The sequence below is a fragment of the Corvus cornix genome, chromosome 1 (assembly GCF_000738735.6).
Source record: "Corvus cornix cornix isolate S_Up_H32 chromosome 1, ASM73873v5, whole genome shotgun sequence".
NCBI lineage: Eukaryota > Metazoa > Chordata > Aves > Passeriformes > Corvidae > Corvus > Corvus cornix.
The window spans coordinates 76,446,934-76,465,197 of record NC_046332.1 but is presented as its reverse complement, the minus strand read 5'-3'; the positions used below and the strand labels follow the sequence as shown (position 1 = coordinate 76,465,197).

The 18,264-nt window shown below is 39.2% G+C and overlaps 1 protein-coding gene and 1 non-coding gene across 4 annotated transcripts; both read left to right on the top strand.

Moving 5' to 3' along the window:
* Positions 1-91: 91 nt before the first annotated feature.
* On the top strand, positions 92-13,659 carry TGDS (TDP-glucose 4,6-dehydratase). Of its 3 annotated transcripts, none has more exons than XR_005602535.1 (12): positions 93-433; positions 1,899-1,965; positions 2,387-2,455; positions 3,287-3,377; positions 4,323-4,465; positions 5,934-6,032; positions 6,871-6,930; positions 9,172-9,215; positions 9,492-9,657; positions 10,222-10,280; positions 11,009-12,276; positions 12,630-13,659. XR_005602535.1 is itself a non-coding variant. In XM_039556357.1 (12 exons), exons 1-12 carry the CDS (start codon positions 357-359, stop codon positions 12,728-12,730), a joined length of 1,074 nt encoding a protein of 357 aa, XP_039412291.1. In that variant the 5' UTR covers positions 95-356; the 3' UTR covers positions 12,731-13,659. The 3 variants fall into 3 exon arrangements, 2 of the variants coding, with proteins under 2 accessions (XP_039412364.1, XP_039412291.1); XM_039556357.1 differs by having other exon boundaries at positions 95-433; positions 12,179-12,276; XM_039556430.1 differs by lacking the exon at positions 12,630-13,659 and having other exon boundaries at positions 92-433; positions 12,035-12,270.
* A 4,256-nt stretch (positions 13,660-17,915) lies between these two features.
* Positions 17,916-17,988, top strand: TRNAF-GAA. The gene has a single exon. It is a non-coding gene; the product is annotated as a tRNA-Phe (tRNA).
* The last annotated feature ends 276 nt before the right edge of the window (positions 17,989-18,264 follow it).

Below are 18,264 nucleotides of genomic sequence, written 5' to 3'. Positions count from 1 at the left end.
CGCCCTTGGGGGCGTGACCGGGCACCCAGGCCCCGCCCCTGCGACAACGTGTCCCGTTGCCGGGTCCGGCTGTAAAGTAGAGAGACTCAGAGTCGTAAAAGAGATGGCTGTCGGTCGCTGCTAAATGCGGAGGAGAAGCCTTGGCCTTTTTCACACTCCGCGGCCGCCCCGCTGTCGGTGACCTCCGGGACGGTGGCAGCTCCCCTCTTGGGGCCGCGCGGGGAGGGAGGAAGGCAATTCTTCAATGAGCGTCTTGCAGGCGCTGCGACTCTGCCCCTGAAACCCAGGGGCCCGTGCCGCGCACGCGCAGCCGTGGGGGAAAGGGAGTGAGGGACCGGTGCCGTAAAGCGCGGACGATGTCGGGGCGGGCGGGCCCCGTGGCGCCGCCGGGGTTCGAGAAGCGGGTCCTGGTGACGGGCGGCGCCGGCTTCATGTGAGTGAGCCTCTCGGGGCCGCAGCGGGCCGCCGGCCTCCTGTCGGGGGGCGCGGGTGAGACGTGGCGAGCGGGGGTCCCGCGGTGCCGCCTCCCTTGTGCCTGTCCCGGGCCGGTTCCTCGGCTCCGCTGGCTCGGGCCGCGCTCACTCAGGGGCTGCTGGTGACTCGCCTTTGTCGTGGGTTCTGAGGCGGCAAGTGCTGGAGCGAGCTGGGATGCTGCCCCGGCGGTCCTTCGCCCGCGGCCGGCGAGAAGGTGCCTGGTGAAGGCGGTGGAAGTCGGTGCTCGGCTTCAGCCTGGATGGGGCTGCCCAGAGAAGGGCAGCGGAGCTGGTGAAGGGCCTGGAGTACAAACCTTGTGCGGAACGACTGAGGGTGCTGCGGTTGTTTTGCCTGGAGGCTCAGGCAAAACAACCTTCTCCCTCTCTACAACTCCCTGAAAGAGGGGTGTCGCCAGGTGGGGTTCAGTCTCTTCTCCCAGGCAGCAAATGACAGGACGAGAGAACGCAGGCTTGAGCTGCGCCGGGGGAGGTTTAGAGGAGGAATTTATTTACAGAAAGGATGATTAGGTATTGGAACAGGCTGCCCAGGGAGGTGCAGGAGTCACTGTCCCTACAGGTGTTCAGGAAATAACTGTTCATGGCGCTTAGTGCCATGGTCTAGTTAACAAGGTAGTGTTTGGTCGTAAGTTGGATTCGATGACTGCAGGTCTTTTCTAGCCTAATGGATTATTTGGGTTGGGGGTGACAGGGCTTCGACCCAGCTGCTTTTTCCCATATCAAGCCCCCAGTGCTGTGGGCTCAGTTTGAGTTAAGAGAAAGGTCTGATCCACCTTAAGCTTGAGCCCATCGGTGTGCTTGAAGTCGGAAGCTGTGAGAGGGTTAAATTTCTATTTGTGAATAACCCCTGCTAACCTGAACTCTGAGCGAGCTGCATGTACACAAGGCTGTGCCGAAGAGGCAATGCCACCTGGTTGTCTGGTTGTCACTTCTTACACCTAGCAGCAGTGTCAAAGACTTGAGTGATGGGAGTCACTGCTGTGGGTTAGGAGTGTTGACTGTTTGGTTCTTCCTGATACCTGATACATAAACTTTAGAGTGCAAAAGTGTTTTAGAATGGCAATTGAATACAGCACATAACAGGATTTTTTTATGTGACTGTGCACAGTGCTGGTTTCTTTCATTACAGCATGAGCTTTTATTCTGATTTTTAATTTCTTAACAATATGCACTTATATATTAGAATAATGTACTTATATATATCCTAGAATAATGTATAGAATATATATTAGTATAATGTTGACATATGTTAAAATATATCTTTGAATTCGTGTTTCACCTGTCTTGAATATATCCCCTTCTTCCCCCAAAGACTTTTGATATTGCTGACTTATTTGTAATTTGTCATCTCTTTATTACCTTAAAGCCCAGTATATAGTTGTAAAATGTTTTTCTTGTATCCTGCAGAGCTTCACATGTAGTCGTCTCTCTTGTGAAAAACTATCCAAACTATCTGATTATAAATCTAGATAAGGTAATAGCTTGTTTTCTTTCTTGACATGGAAAACTGTTTTAAATTATTTATAATGCAATCTATAATGTGTTGACATTTATGTGGCTTATTGTTAGTTATTAATTTTTGTTTGATTTTCCATTCGTTCCTGTGCAAAAAAAAAGTCAACTGGTGTTCAGAAAAAAAAAAGAAGCTTTTCAAGCTGTAAATGTCCATTTAAGAATTTCTGAAGTTGGGGCATCTTTTGGAGATTTGTGTTTTTAAACCTTTGCATCTGCTTGAAAAGCTATAGGAAATGCTATTTTCTATTGAAAAAGTAGGTTTTCTTTTGAAATAAGTTTTTGCTTCATTCTCAGACTTTCCAGTGCTTAGGTTGGATTTGAGTTAGCCTTTTTGCTTCCATAAAGCCCATGTATTGATGTTGTGTGGTATTTCTCTTTAGCTCGACTACTGTGCAAGCTTGAAGAATCTTGAAACTGTCTCTGGGAAGGAAAACTACAAGTTTATCCAGGTGATAAAACCTTCTCTTCCACAAAACGTGACTTATTACAGATTTTTGGTGTACTGCTTCCACAGTACTACTGGAAAAGATAATCCCTGATGTGCAACCCTTATGATTAGAACTGTAACATTGGTTCTGACCTTAGGAGACAGCAAGAAGGATATACACTCTAGTGGTACTGTAGAAAGGAAGTCTGTTTTGGAAAGTAGAACAGTAAGTGTAGAAAATTTGACTCAGGGGCTGTACGAAAGATACATTTTAATCACAATTTCTGTTGCTGTTCAGTGTAGATGTACTAAGCTTGAATTTCAGTTAAAAAAATTCAGTAAGTAGCCATTTAGTTCAAAATAATGCCTATTTAAAAAAAATATATCAAATTAAAAAAATAAATCACCGGAATAAACAGCAAACAGCAAAACTCTTGCAATATATAATCTAATCGCCCCTAGTGGGAATGCGCTTCTCCTTTTGCAGTGCCACTAGATGTCCCTGTCTGCTTGCCAGACGGGGAACTCTAACTCACTCTGGGAACTTGGCATTTCAGCCTCAGTGTTGGAGCTCCATGCTATACTTTTGTTGTGTGTATTTTTGGGAACGTTGCTGTTTCTAATCTTAATAGTAGTAAAAATTCTGAAATAAGTTTCGTTGAGGATTTTTAAAAAGAAAAATTGGGTGAAGTTTTATGCATGGTCTTATTTTAGACATGGCGTTGATAAACGGCCCGGAACTCATTTGGTAGTGCTGTTTGTATCCTGTGTTCCCTTTGTAATGGTTTCTTGTATAAATGGAAGCTGACTATGTTCTATCAAAAAATAATTTGCTATTTTTTTTTCTCTTTAGGGAGATATTTGTGAACCTGATTTTATAAAGCAGCTCTTCGAAACTGAGAAAATAGATATAGTCCTTCATTTTGCAGCCCAAACACATGTAGGTGAGCATTGCTGCATGCTTTGGTGTTGTTTTTCATGGCTATACCTGCTTGAAATATATGTCAGTACACTTTTCTTTTCCCATCATATAAACCAAGGATCCAATTTGTCTCTACAAATCACATGACTGAATGTCTGGTGGCCTTTTTGACTTAAAGGGTTTCACTGCCTTGATTTAAAAAGTGCTTCATCTAACTGCTGTCTTGTTTTCATTGCACATAAATGGTAATGTACCTTTTTGTCAGCATTACATTTTAAAATTCCATGTAGACTCACATGTAGCTGACAGTGTACTGAGGGAGGCATAAAAACAGTGGAGAGGGTCTTTGTACATAATCTGAATATTTACTTAACTGGCTCCAATGTCACATGAAAAAACAGTGTGAAAGCTGAAGGATTAGGCATGCACATTTTCTCCATTTCAGATGGCTGCTTTTCAGTATCGCTATTAATACGAACAATCCCCACCATATTCCTTCCATCATGAAAAGAAATCCTCAAAAAATTCTCCAGGAAAATACTTCTCAAAATTGTCAGATTTGATATGCACAAAGTCATTAGGTCAGTAGAACAGTTGTAAGAATCAAAACAGCTGCTCATGAGTTAATAGTCATAGGTCCATATTACTGCATCTTGCAACTGTCTTTGAATGACACTTTTCTTACTGTGCTTAGCCTTTCCTACTGAGATGGGAAGTAGTTATGCTGCCACTTAAATAAAGTTAGATAATGCTATTTTAGATTAAAAAGTCCATAGCCAACAAGCTTTTGCTCCTGATTTCAGCCTCTTGTTGAGAACAAGGATTTTTGTCTTCAGGTGAGTGTAGAAGGTGCCATCATTTAATAAGGACATTGCTATCTGACAGATGTGCATTGCAGCCTCCAAGTGGAACCTATAGTCCTGTCTTGCATAAATTTAATCAGAATTGTTTGAATTTTGTAATGCAGATCTTTCATTTTGGCATGCCCTGGAATTCACCTACGTGAATGTTTATGGCACCAATGTGCTGGTTGCTGCTGCACATGAAGCCAATGTGGAGAAGTTTGTCTATGTTAGTACAGATGAAGTATATGGAGGTAGCATTGATGAGGTGAGTGTGAAAATGCATGAGGATTTTTCTAGTTTAGCTGCTTTTAATCGTGAAAACAAAGTTGGGTCTAACTTTCCTTGGCCTCTGTAAATGTTTGGCTTTAAGTAATCATTGTTTGCGTCTAGAAAGCTGAGTATCAAAATTGTCCTGATTTTTTTTTTTTTTTTTTTGGTGCATGTTTTATGTTGCATGTTTATTGTCTAAAGCAGTGAGATTTGGATCATTAATGGTGTCACTACTCCTCAGAGATAGTATCAAAGGAGTGTATTATACAGGCTTTGTCCTGGAGACATTCATGAGACTTCAGTAATGTGCACAGCTTGACAGGCAGGGAGCTGCTCTATATTCTAGCTAAAATGCTAACATTGTTGGTAGTGACAATTCAAACAGGAAACAATTCCTGTATTACTGTAATAAATATTCAGATGTTTCCTCTTGTTGTATGGAGGTCTTTGATTTTTGACAATTTATACATGACCTTAATTCAGGAAATGTAATTTGGCTCAGTAAAAAGGCAAGTTATGCATGTTCATCTTTTTAGAGGCATAAATAACAGTCAAGGAGCCCTTTGCCATAGTCCATGAAAATATTAGTGTATTTCAGAAGAGTTCTATGCACTTTTGTATTATCACAACATCTTTATCAGTTCCTTCAACACAACTTCAATCTGTGGGCTTTTATGATACCCAAGGATGATGTTTTCTTGAGTGTAGACCTGTGGCTTGGGTGATACCTTCAAGCAAAATTTTTTTGTCTCTGGGCCTTGAAAGAGAGCTTTAATCTGTTTTTTCTTCTCTTTTTGAATCACACTAGAAGTTCTTGTAGAGTTTTTTTTTTTCAGGGGAGGAGGGCCAGTTAATTTCAGAGGCAAAGGTCAGACAAGAAGAGTGAATGTTTTAATCACGTTAAGGTGATTGTTACCAATTGCACCTTGTGTAGCATCCCTTCTTCTTTTGGTTTTTTTTTTTCTCTTCAAGTAAGAAGTAGATTAAAGTGTCGGGATAGCCTTGAAGAGACCTGTTCTGGAACTGGTCAGAATTGTCGAAGCCTTGCTTTGGAGGTTTTTGGGTTGCAATTCTATATTTTTTACAGAAAAAAGTTACAGAAAAATTTAAGAAAAGACCCCTTTCATTTAGGACTGAAAGGTAAATTTACTAGTGGTGGTCCAATGCCTCTCTGAGGCAATATGAGCCTAAAAAGGATTGAGCCTTCCTGTAGCAGCAGTGATTATTTTATAAGATAAAAATCTGAGGACCTGCTACTGTGAGGTAACTCTGCTAGAACTATAAAAATATTACTGCTGGTAATGTCTGCCTCCTATGTTGAATAAATAGGCTGTCTTTTGATGTAAGGGGACTTTGTCAGACTGATGTACTTGGACTTTTAGGGTTTTTTATTTCTTTTGTAACTTTAAGGCTTATCTGGGCAAATTACATTTGAGTGATGCAAATTTTTCTTTTTATTTTAGGAATTTGATGAATCCTCACCAAAACGTCCGACAAATCCCTATGCCTCCTCTAAAGCAGCTGCAGAGTGTTTTGTTCAGTCTTATTGGGAAAGGTACCAGGTAAGTCCATGGAAGCTTCAAAAACTCTGAAGCCTGTAATTAAATGCCTGTATTATGTATGTAAGAGTATAAAAGAAAAATCAGTACTGGTCCACACAGTGCCACCTCTTTCCTTGTTAGTCTTGTAGTTTGGATGTGTTAGAGAATCTCCACCAATAAGTGGTGAAGATACACTGGAAGACAATGGGGACAGGTTGGATGTTTTTAATTTTTGTTTTTTGAATCTGAACTGTAACATCTGAGAATGTGTTTTGATAAACTGGTCAAAGAGAACATTAGGAATTTAAAAACCCGTACTAAGCTTGAAGGGAGTACAAAAATATTACACAGGAGTAGAACATGCATAATTCAAATTGTATTAGGACTAAGCTTATAGTTAAATTAAAAAAAAAAAAAGAAAAAGCCCTATTAGATTTGTTTAAGGAAACACATTTCATATTTTGAATACTATAGACTTTTGTTCTTGATATACGATGTTTTTGATGAAAAGTTGATAAGAATAGGATGTTAATAACCTGTGAAACATTGGAATAAGTAGGAGTAAGCCAGTCTTCATTCAGCCAGATACACATATGCAATGTCCTGTGGTGCTTCCAGGGCAAGAGAGATTTCAAACATTTGTCACTTGTGGTGCTCCTAACGGGTTGACAAGGCTGGAGGCCCTTGCCTGTTTGACAGAAATACAGATAGCTTAATTGAATAATGTTTGTAAGGGCTTGCAGATTTTTGAGTATGCACTGTGCATCTGTCAGTTTGTTTATTGATCAGCCGGAAGCCTACAGATTTTTACTGATATATGCTTTCCTATGTAATCACATGTATGTTTAATGCTCTCCAGTTCCCAGTTGTCATCACACGGAGCAGTAATGTTTATGGACCACATCAGTATCCAGAAAAAGTAAGTTAACCTGTGCTTTATTCTGAGCTTCAGTGTACCATAATTCAGGGTTGCAGTGAGGTTACTTTTTTTCTCATGTGCATGGGATGACCTTTGAAAAAAATGTTCTTGCAATTAACATGTGATTATATATTTTGAGCTCACACTAACATGTCTTACTGTGAAAACATTTTTTGATTGGGGGTAAAACTTCAATTAGAGACTTGTAGTTTAAATGAATTTTATGACAGCAACTTTGTTTTGTAATTTTTCTATTTTTCAGAGAATATTTCGACAGAGTTCCCCTGCAAATTACATTAACTCACATGTCATGGTCTGTAATTGGGAGTGTTGAATAACTAAGGGAAACATTTCAAAAAGTAAACTGAGAATACAATATGTCTGGTATAGAAAGGGATGTTCTAAGCTGCACAGAAAATAAGTAAGATGAAGCTATAGCCTTCATCTATAAGGTGAGAAGTAGTGCAAAGTGACTTGTCTTTGCACGTGTTCAAACAGACCTTGCAGGGTAACTATTTAAAACAGTTATTAGTGAGGAGTTGCCTTTTTAAGTCAGTACCAGAATCTGCTAGGTTAGTGAATGGAAATGCACTGATGGAATGAAAATGATAATCACATGTAGTCTTTGGAGTTTGGAACTGGTGGGAAATGTAGTTACATTTTACAATACTACAGAGGTGTTTTTTAATTTAAATTGCTTTTCACCTTTCTGTTTTTTTTCTCTAATAAATTTATATTCACCTACATTATTGAGGTGGATAAGCAATGGGTTTTAGAATACATTTTTCATTCATCTGTATCTTGCTACAGGTTGCATGATTGTTGGGGGTATATTTAGGGGATGTATCACTATTTGCTTGCTTTTGACTTTATAATTTCTCACATACCCAATTTTAGTTACTGCTGAGAACACAGCACTAGGCTTGATGAATCTTTAGTTTTACTTAGTATCCTGCTCCTATGTTTAGAGTAGGAAGTTAAAAAAATTTAAGTAATTTGAGTAGTTTTCTAATGACTTCAGTTTAAGGACTTTAACAGTGGGGCTAACTGGTCTAAAGTATCTGGGGCATTATGAATGCATCTAAGCTTGTGGATGAACATAATATAGTAAACCTTTGTGCAGCAAGCACACTGTCACTTGATGCCTTTTGACACTGAACCGTGCCATAAATCAAATCCTTCCTGATGGGAGAGAATTTTCTAAAAGTCCTTGCAAGCAGTTTCAAAAGATAAACTGAGACTTTTCCTGGAGTTTCAATGCTTCCAGATAGCTGTTTATTAAGTCTTATCAGAGGAACAGAGCCACTAGCATGACCCAGGTACAGCATAGAGCACAGAAAGCAGGAGAGAAGTCTAATTATCAAGATTTACACAGCCTTTTAAAGATAATTTAACCAATAGTTACTAAAAACGTATATTATTTTCACTTTCCTACCAATTATTCAGAAACACAGCCAGGAACTGTGGAATTCTCTATCCAATCATCCCAAACTACTTTTACTGCAAAATATGGAGGAGAAGAAGAAGGAGGTTTGGAGAAGAACGACAATCCTCCATTTTGATATTTTTTACTCTTATCTATTTACTACAAAGAGAAGCCCAAAACCTGTAAAATTTTCACCCTGTGACAATCTTACATAGTAGTCTATCACCTAATTCACACCACTGTATTTTCTAGTTCTTGTCTGATTGTCTGTTGGTAATTTTTTCCAAAGTTTAAAGCTAAAACAGTGTTGTTCAGGGGGGTAAGAACCCTTAAAAACAGGCAGAGAAATGTTCTCGGCACTCTGGGTTCTGACACCTGTGTATCTGCATTATCTGAAAATTCTCTGTTGATTCTCTTCCAGATTTAACTATTTTAACAACTCTTTGGTTCTAGATTTACTGCAGTTTGCTGGATGTTTAAACCTTGTTCTGAACTGTTGGCAATAATTATTTCTGGTTAGACTCTAATGCACTGCTGTGTGTAAAAGTAATGGAAACTTTTTTTTTGTGAAAATGTTACATTTGTAACTGCCAGAAAGATAAAGTTTGCAGTACAATAGAGGCATCTACTCTTACAAAACCTTGCAGCTTCTAGGCTTGATACATTCTTCCCTTAGACTTAATAAAACCTAGAAGTATTTCATGGATCTTATTAAAATAATGCTACATAACTGTTGAAGTTCCTTATTCTTTGCAGAATAGCAGCTTGTAAAATAGTGGAGTCATGGGGTTTTTTTTTTTTGTTCAATTCCTTAGGTTATTCCGAAGTTTATATCTTTGTTGCAACAGAACAGAAAATGGTAGGTAACTTGCATTTTTTTAATAGTATTTTGTGCTATAAAACTCTAATTGCAGTTATAAATATGTGCTAGTTTGTAAAATGATAATTACATAACTAAGTGATTAATCACTTATTTTAATAATAGGATTTCTTTAAAGTAAAGCATTGTTTGCATGTCCAGCTACTTAAGGTACCTTCAGGTAACCATCTGGCAGCAAAACTGCTTAAAACACAGTCCAGTAAATTGAATGCGTCTATTTGAGGATTAACAAAATTTTTTTGTCTTTTTCTTAAGCTGTATTCATGGTTCTGGACTTCAGAGAAGGAATTTCCTTTATGCGACTGATGTGGTGGAAGCATTCCTTACTGTCCTGAAGGAGGGGAAACCAGGTGAAATTTACAACATTGGAACTAACTTTGAGATGTCCATTGCCCAGCTTGCTAAGGAGCTGATCCATTTAGTGAGTAAACAGTTCTGATACTTTTCTTTACCAGTTTTCATTGCACATATGAATAATTCTATACACCTTTTGTAGCTCTGAAAGAGCTTAGGCTTGTGGTGGGTGCTGGAAGATCCTTGCAGCAGAATGATGTGCTACCCTTTCTGTGGCAGCTGGACTGTGTAAGTTTGCAGTATGGGCTATCCTGCGTTGGGCTGCTGCGTCAGTTATCCTGACTGGGACATAACTGGCATCATGATTAATTACCATTTTTTTTTCATGCTGACTGCTTTAGTTTTGGTCTGAGAATGTGGCGCTGTTAAAATCTAACAGTTTGATTATGGATGTTCTGGTAGTGCTGGGATGAAGGAGACAGATTGGAGTTGTTCTAGATAATTCTGATAATTTCAGTGGTTTGAAGACTCAATATACAAAAGAGCATTTCTGTTTGTGATTTGTGCTTTTTATTTGGTGGTGGTTTTTTCTTAACAAACTTAAATCTTGTTTAAAACTCCCTATTTTTAAAAATATATATTTAGACAGTCCAAGATCTATGGGAGTGATAATTGTTTTTCTTCTTGACAGATAAAGAAGACCAGTTCAGAGTCTGAAATGGAGCACTGGATGGATTATGTTAAAGACAGGTAAGGAATGTGGAGGACATGCAGGATCGTTTTGTCCTGAAGGTTTCTGAGACTCTTTATCAAATAGTTTCTTGTGGAAGTGTTTCTGCTCTTAAGGAGGGGGAACGCTTTTGAGGGAGTAAGAGCTGTTTTGCTTCCTTAATTTGTTTGTTTTGCTAGTGGATTTGACATCTATGATCAGGGTTCTGTATAGAAAAACAGGATTTTCCTTTATTATTTGGATCTGTAGGTCAGAATGTGTGTCTTGAAAGGGGAACGTGTAATGGTAATCTGTCTGTCTTCAAACTTACTTCATACTTCTCACTACTGAAGTCTGCTCTGGGAAGAGGACAGGTATTACAGAGCAACTAAATCTTTCCTTCACAGTAGTTTGGACAGTTTATTCGGTGTACTTTGTATTCAGCATCACTGAGTGAGATGAATCCCATCCTCTCTTGCTTAGCTTTAGTATTTTGGCATTAATGTGCCTAATTCAGACTTAGATCTACTTTATAGTAAGACCCACTCTCCACAGGCAGAAATATGTGCCTGTGGAGTGTAGTAAGCTTTAGATTTCTATCTTAAGCTGAAGCTGCTATCTCAAAAGTAGATGTAAAGCTCTAAGGTACCAAAGTTAGGACAATGGTAAAAATGGGTAGCTTTTATAGATAAGCTTTTGCTGTGTGTTTCTGTCCTTAATTTCAGGCTTGGTTTGGCTCTGTTCTTTTATTGCCATTTCTTTTCTGCAGCAGCAATGAGTCTCTGCTTATACTTTAGATATCACTCTCTCCAGAGTGATTAGAAATGACGTGTCTACTGAGAGCAGTTAAGTATTATGGCCTTTAGAATTCTCACTTTCTGTTCACATTTGTGTTGTTATCATGGCAACTGAAGTGTCTTTAAAAATGTGCTAACTTTTTTTTTTAAAAGGAAATGTTCTTCGGAATCCTATCTGAGTGTATCACAGGACTTTGAATGAACTGCCTTTGGCTCACATGATATGAGTGTTCAGGAGTTCTCAGTGTAATTCAGTTTGAGATGTTTCTTCATGTGTTTTGGGCCCTGTCTGCTAATGTTTAAACATAAATGGGCTTGGGAAAACCAACCACATAGGAATACATGTTTCAGGGAATGTTGAGGTCTTATAAAAGATTGTTAACCTACCTAATTTATGACTATTTAATTCTATAATGAGTGACTTAAAGGTCGTGGGGGTTACTTGCTATGGAAAAATGAGTTCTGCTTCTGCTCAAGATTAGCATGTTATAGTAAGTGATAAGTACTTGGTTTGTGCCTGCACATGTACCTTGACTATTCAATATGCCAGTGCCAGTAGTGCAGGAGTGCTAGGCTAGGCTACCTATCTGCCAGACTGCAGAAGTGAAAATTTCTTCCATGCTTAAATATAAAATGTGTCTTTCTGTGTTGAATCTCGCCACTTGGGATTCTACATATTCAGTATTACTAAGGTTGTGTAGCTAGTGAGCCACTGTAATGATGCCACTTCGGAAGCCTATGTGTTTTAAATCTGAAGTATGTGTAAATTTGTGGGTTTTCAGGATAAAAAATGTAAATGCTAATATTAGAAAACACTGGCTCTGCATTGCAAATGCACTGATTTGCACAATTGTGTTGGCAGTGATTTGAGTTTTGCATTCATTTTTGTGCCAATAAAATACTAATTAATATTTATTCTAGTCAATTTCAAGTAGTTGATTGTACAAACTGAATTGTATTGTTGTAGCTGCACTCAGCTGCCTTGTATTTTTTGAAAGGAATGCAATCCGTTCATGTTGGTGGGAATTTTCAGAATTGAAGCATATCTAATGTTCCTTGGAAGACAATGTGAGGTACTGCATCTCCAATTAATGAAGAAGTATAATCAGATTGTTTTCCGTATGCATTTTATACTTCATCAGGCCTACAAATGACCTGAGATATCCAATGAATTCAGAAAAAATGCACAACTTAGGATGGAGACCTAAAGTGCCTTGGAAAGAAGGAATAATGAAAACAAGTAAGACTGATGACTTTTACACTGATTTAGGAGTGATGGGAGAGGGAAAGGGGGAAATGGGTTATAGGTTAGCTACTGAGAAGCTAAAGAGATTGAATATAACACTTGAATTTTACATAAAATTGGCTGCTTTCTAAGTAGTGAATTTACATGACTAAAAAATGGGAATAATCACTTTTTAATAATAGAGTAAATCTTGCATAAAGAATTTATAAAGTTCAAACTAGATTTTCTAATATTGTAGGTTAAAATTTTTTATAAAGAAACTTAGCATGCTGTTAGTCTTACGATGTCTGTTGGATTTCCCTGTTAACTCTGGTCAACTTGACTTATCAACATTGTCTCCATATTAGTTGAATGGTACAGAGAAAATTTTCACAACTGGAAAAACGCAGAGAAGGCTTTGGAGCCCTTTCCTGTGACAGAGCCATTTGCCCAGCTCAGTGGTCCATAGTGTGGCACAGAACCTGAAAGAGTTTTTTCTACCTCGTATGATCTTTTCTTCAAAGCCTGCAATCAAGTGGCCACACTGGACTCAATGTATTCAAGATACATGAACCATGATGAGTAAAGAACCACAGTACAGCACGACTTTGGAATGGTTTCAGCACTTTATAAGTTGAACCTCTTAATTTCAGTTTTTGGTGCAATACTCTATTCTCAGTAGGTATTGATATTAAAAAACTGTATGGAGTGAAGAATATTTATAATGTTATAACTTAGTGTAACTGAAGTAAAATCTGCCTTAAGAATAGTTAACTGTGATTGCAGCTTTTGGGATTGGGAGTTAAATTTGTTTTTGTTCTGGAATTATTCATCTGTATTAGTTTGTTGTTACAGTGTAATATATATAGAATTTTTTGTCACTTCAAAGAGTTGGATTTTATTTTTAATCAAGGGGAGAAATTATATATTTTTTGGAGACTATAAATTGGTTGACAAAAACTGGATACAGTACCTGTATGATTCCGTCCATTTCTCTGCTGCTGTTGCACTATTAACTTTTGTAGATGACTGATTAAACTTATCTACTCTATCATTTTAAATGCCTCTTTTTAAAGGGAACAAGGGGGGAAAGATGTCAAGAAGTAGCAGGTGTTCCGGCTGAGATTTCCAGAAGCATTTCCATAAACTTTGTCTGCTTTTTACTGTATTACTGTCTATTACATGTTAATTCTCTTTCCTTAGCTGTAATTGTAACAAACTTGAAATACTGGAACACAGTTAACATTCCAATGGTCTTATTTCCTGAAATATGAAGGCTACTTAAGGAGAAAAAGTTTTTAAACACTTCTTTTTCTATGTATTGTGGGTTGGCAGACCTTAATCAGTGCAGCGTTTCACCAATTTTTTTTCTGTAATAAACATTTTAAAGATAAAACAGTATTTGAGTTTTAATATAAAATTTGGGAAAAAACCTTCAATTCTATAAATATGTCAATGAATCTTGTTCAAAGTTGATTTAGTAATATTATGGTGTAACTGGTTTCTCTTAATTAAAAAAAACAGGCCAAAAAAGTAGATGGTGGGTTTTTTTTAAAAAATATTTCTTAGCTCTTCCTCTATCCTGAAAAAATTACCTTCACTCTTCTGTCAGACGTAAGAGACCACTGTTCTTGGTTTTATCACTTCAGCTTCTGTGGTTGGCACGGTCCCTGATCCTCTGTGGCCCCTGGGCAGAGCTGCAGGAGGCACAGGACTGGGATGCTGTGGTATACTCAGAAAAAGCCGTGACTTTCAAAGGGTTTCAGAAATTGGGAGTTAACTCTTGAAGTACAGGTGTTCCCAACTTCATCACACCTCTTGTGTGGTGCATGGTGCTGTTGATAAAATGCCACTTTTGGTTGGCAAGAGTCATCTAAAAGAAGGCTAACCAGGAAGTTTCTAGGCTTACTGCGGTGCCAAGTATGGGTTTTAAAGTCTAGGAGCCTGTTATTGAAGGTGAGTTTTCTGTGACAAAGTGGGATAATTATAGTATACTTGAATTGTGTGGCAGTTATATTTTTTGGGTTTCTGATACTTGGTTTGGAAGTAAAAGCCTCCATTTGGGACAGATAGAAATTACAGGACTTCATACGTAATGATCTGTTAGCATACATGGCTTACCAGATGTGCTTCTATTCACTGAAATGTCACGGTCAAATGCATGTTGCTGACTACATTCAAATATCTCCTTAATTTTTATACTTTTCTTGATATATGACTTCCTTACAATGTGCATCCTTCCTTATGATATCCATCTTACTGTTTTGTATTTTGCAAAAGTCAGTGCCAGAAATAGCTGAAGTCTGGGAAAGATCTGTCTTAGCTGTGCTTGTGATTACTGTGACAGCTGCTTTGAGTGAGTTGCATGAAAATATGTGTATTTCACATCTCCTTATACTGGCTGTGTTGTGTTTTTAGGAGTAGAGATTACAGATAACTAAAATCTTACTATTTTAAACCTGCATAAACCTTAATTTAAGAATATTTTAAAGCTTTGAAAATAGGTACAGTGTTTTTGGAGCACTAAAAATAATGTTGTCAGAAATGCATGGGAGAAAGCAGGAGTGGGGAATTGGTTTACTGAATACAACTTTCGAAAGTTGTTTTTAATGTTTAGATACTGAAGATGCAAGCTTTGATATTTATGTGACTATCCGAAGAAGTGATATTACCAGGAGTGGATTTTCAATAGGATCTATTAATTTTTAGCGGAAGCTGTTCTAGTTTATTTAAATGTTTTTGAAAATTTAATTCATCAAAGTGTTTGAGCTTTTTTGGCTTTGTGTTACTACTTATATATAAATAAATACATACATGCACTTTTTAAAATATTGAAATATGTGTATTTAAATAATCTAGGAGGCTTTTACTTTGAGCTACTTCGCTGTAGATCAGGTTTTCTTAGGTGAGTGATCTGATAGGAGCATTTCTTTCACAGGGAAAAGTCTATTTTCTGTTAAAGAAAACAGCTTATTTTGCCATTAGAATTCTTGCTTCTGTAGGAAGAAGAGGACAAAGGATCAACCAGTGAACTGTCAGTGTGGAGAAGTGTGATGCTTTTAGGTTTTATTTCTCACTGATTTTACTGGGAAGCGTTTCTGCAGAAGGCAAAGGTAGTGATGTAAAATCCTGTGAACACTCTAATCTTTCAGTCCATTCTCTCAAGGTTTGTGTCACAGAACAAAGTGAGGCCACACCAGTAAGAAAGTAAGTGGAGTAAATGTGTATGTCACTTAAATTGCTAAAACTTTCTAAGGGAGGAGGGCTGGAATTTGGCAAAGGTTTTCATCCAGGTTCTGTCACGAACTTTGGAAGTATGTGGGGATTGCTGTCATTTTCATCCCTTTCTGGGATTACTGTTCTGAGTTGGATCAGATCTTTGGGAAGCAGTTCCTGAAATCCCTTTTTGGGGAAAACCAACGTTGCTACCTCACTGTCTTTGCATACCACAGCTGCCATTCAGTGCATCCCTTGCCAGCAGCAGGTGAAAGGATTTGGAAGACATTGAAGTGGGCGGCTGAGGCAGGGCCATCTGCAGTCACAGAATCATAGAGTGGTTTGGGTGGGAAAGGACCTTAGAGATCACCTAGTTCAAGCCCCCTTCCATGTGCAGGGACGCAGAGCCCCATCCAACCTGGTCTTGAGCACTGCCAGGGATGGGGCAGCCACAGCTTACCCTGTATGCTGTGGCCTGTGGGGTGTTTGTGGTGTGTGTGTATCAGCTCCAGTTTGTGCAGTGGAGAGAACCCTTACTTTCTCCAAGGCTTTCTTCTGCTCCGACCTTGGCACTTGCTTAAATTTGTGTGCTGCTTGGCATTAAGGGTTGTCAGCTGTGGTTGAGGCTGGTTTACATTGTCATAAGATGATAGGCTAGGAAATAGCTTTTGTTTGTCCACCCTGTACTTTCTTTGATATAGGAGAAAGATTGTGGGTGAAAAATCAGGGGTTTTTTTGTTTGTGGCTTTTTGGACTCAGAATGCTTGATTTTGCTAAAACTGCTTATGCTCATTAGGCAGCCGTGGAATGCAAATATCTTTCTAGTCTTCAGAAGGAGGAACTTTAAATACAAACCCCCTCGCCAAATTCTGTTAGGGGAAAAGCTGACTCTTTTATTAAATATGCTGTATCTGAGACTGAATTGTCCTTCTTTTTAATTTTGCTTTGCATTACCTTTAGTTTCTATTTCCATTGCCATTTCCATTTCACCTGGCAAAACAAAGATTTCTAAAAATAAAAATCAGAATAACCCGTTGCTCCATAGTACCGCTGATTGTTGTGGTAATGCATGAAAACTCTTAAGTCAATAGTGTTTTGACTTCTATGCATGCTGTGACACGTTTGGAGTTTATCTGCACCAAAGATCACAAGATTATGTTAGCTGCATTAGTAGGAGACATGCTTGTTAAGGGATTACATTCATCATTTCTCAGCAAAACAATCTTTGCTAGTGGCAATGGAAAATCATGAGAAGATAAGATTTTGTATCAGTATGTTGTTCTTACTACTCTTAAGTACAAGTGTGGGTGGGTTTTTTTAACCTCTCCCTAACTGAATTTTTTTTTGTACAGAGGTTTTTATTCTCAGTCACTAAACTGCTGGCTCAGTCCTTAGCTTTTGTACTTCTGAAAACAGGTCTTTGACTCCTGAAAATACATCAGCTCCTGAAGAACCCACAAATGTGGGACAATTTGAGGAAAAATACACTCTGAAAATAAGAGGAAATGGGGTGGTTCATGGCACCAACTATTCACGTGGCTGGCTTAGGCTGAGGCTGCTTCTTCCCCGCTCAAAAAAGGAGGGATTTGTTAAATTCCTCTATTACTATGGAAGAGAGTCTGGGTTATTTTTACAGGCAGGAGGGAGCAGCCATGGACAATTTTGCAAAGCAGCCTCTCTCACCTCACAGTGTGCAGAAAGTGTGAGTAGGAGATGCCCTCACAGGTAGCTTTTCCTAGACCATGGGCTGTGCAAATCAACACAAACTTGAGCTGTCCATGCCCACTACAGGTGCTAATGTGGGCACTCGGATGCATCCTCTACCTTTGACCTGTAGCCACAGGAGTATGCAAGCACTTGCCTGTTGAACTAAATGCCTAATCACGAACGTGAATGTAAACTATATTTCTTATAATAACACTGCTTAGTCAGGATTTGTGATTTGCAGACGCAGGGAGCTTCTCCAGTGGCACATGCATCTCCCAGCAAGACCATGGACCCGAGAAGGTGCAGGTGCCCTTCCTATTCATGTCTCTTTGTGATACCATCATCTCTGCACACAATTTGTCAGGCTTTAAAATAAAGTCTCTGAAAACTGAAGCTAAAATACTGCCACTTTAATGCTCCTGAGTGCCACATAATGTTCTTGTTCCTTTTACCTCCCCCAATAATCCAGGGAGCCACTGCCAAAACACCTTCATACTGATGTCTGTGTTGTGCATAGATGTTTGTATGTGCATGTTTTGTGTCACTGCTGATTTGTCTTTGGCTTACGGCATAATTTGGTTTGCGAAGACCCATCATTGACTCGTTTGTGGCACCCGGCACCGCAGGGCTAGTAACACATACTCTATTTCAATCGTCGGATACGAGCAGCTGGATAGCGGGTATGGAAGAACAGATTAGTATTGTCTCACCTCCACAAAAGCAGCACCGCAGCCGAAATAGCTCAGTTGGGAGAGCGTTAGACTGAAGATCTAAAGGTCCCTGGTTCGATCCCGGGTTTCGGCAGGAGCGTTTTCCTCCTTTTCCTTTCCTCGCCGTGCACGGGAGGTGGCGAGCGGATGCTGCTGCCGGGCCGGCCCGCGGGCTTTGAGCGGGCACGGCTGCCCCGGGGCTTGGGCTGCACGTGGGAATTGCTTTGTCGGGCTCGCACCGGCCGCGTCGCTCCCGGCGCAGCGTGCCCCGCCTTCCCGTCTCCCTTTTCGGCTCTTCTAAGTTTCAACATTTTATTTAGGATGGCAGAAATGAAAGCAGAGAGCTTCATTGGCGGTGCCTCCTCTGCCC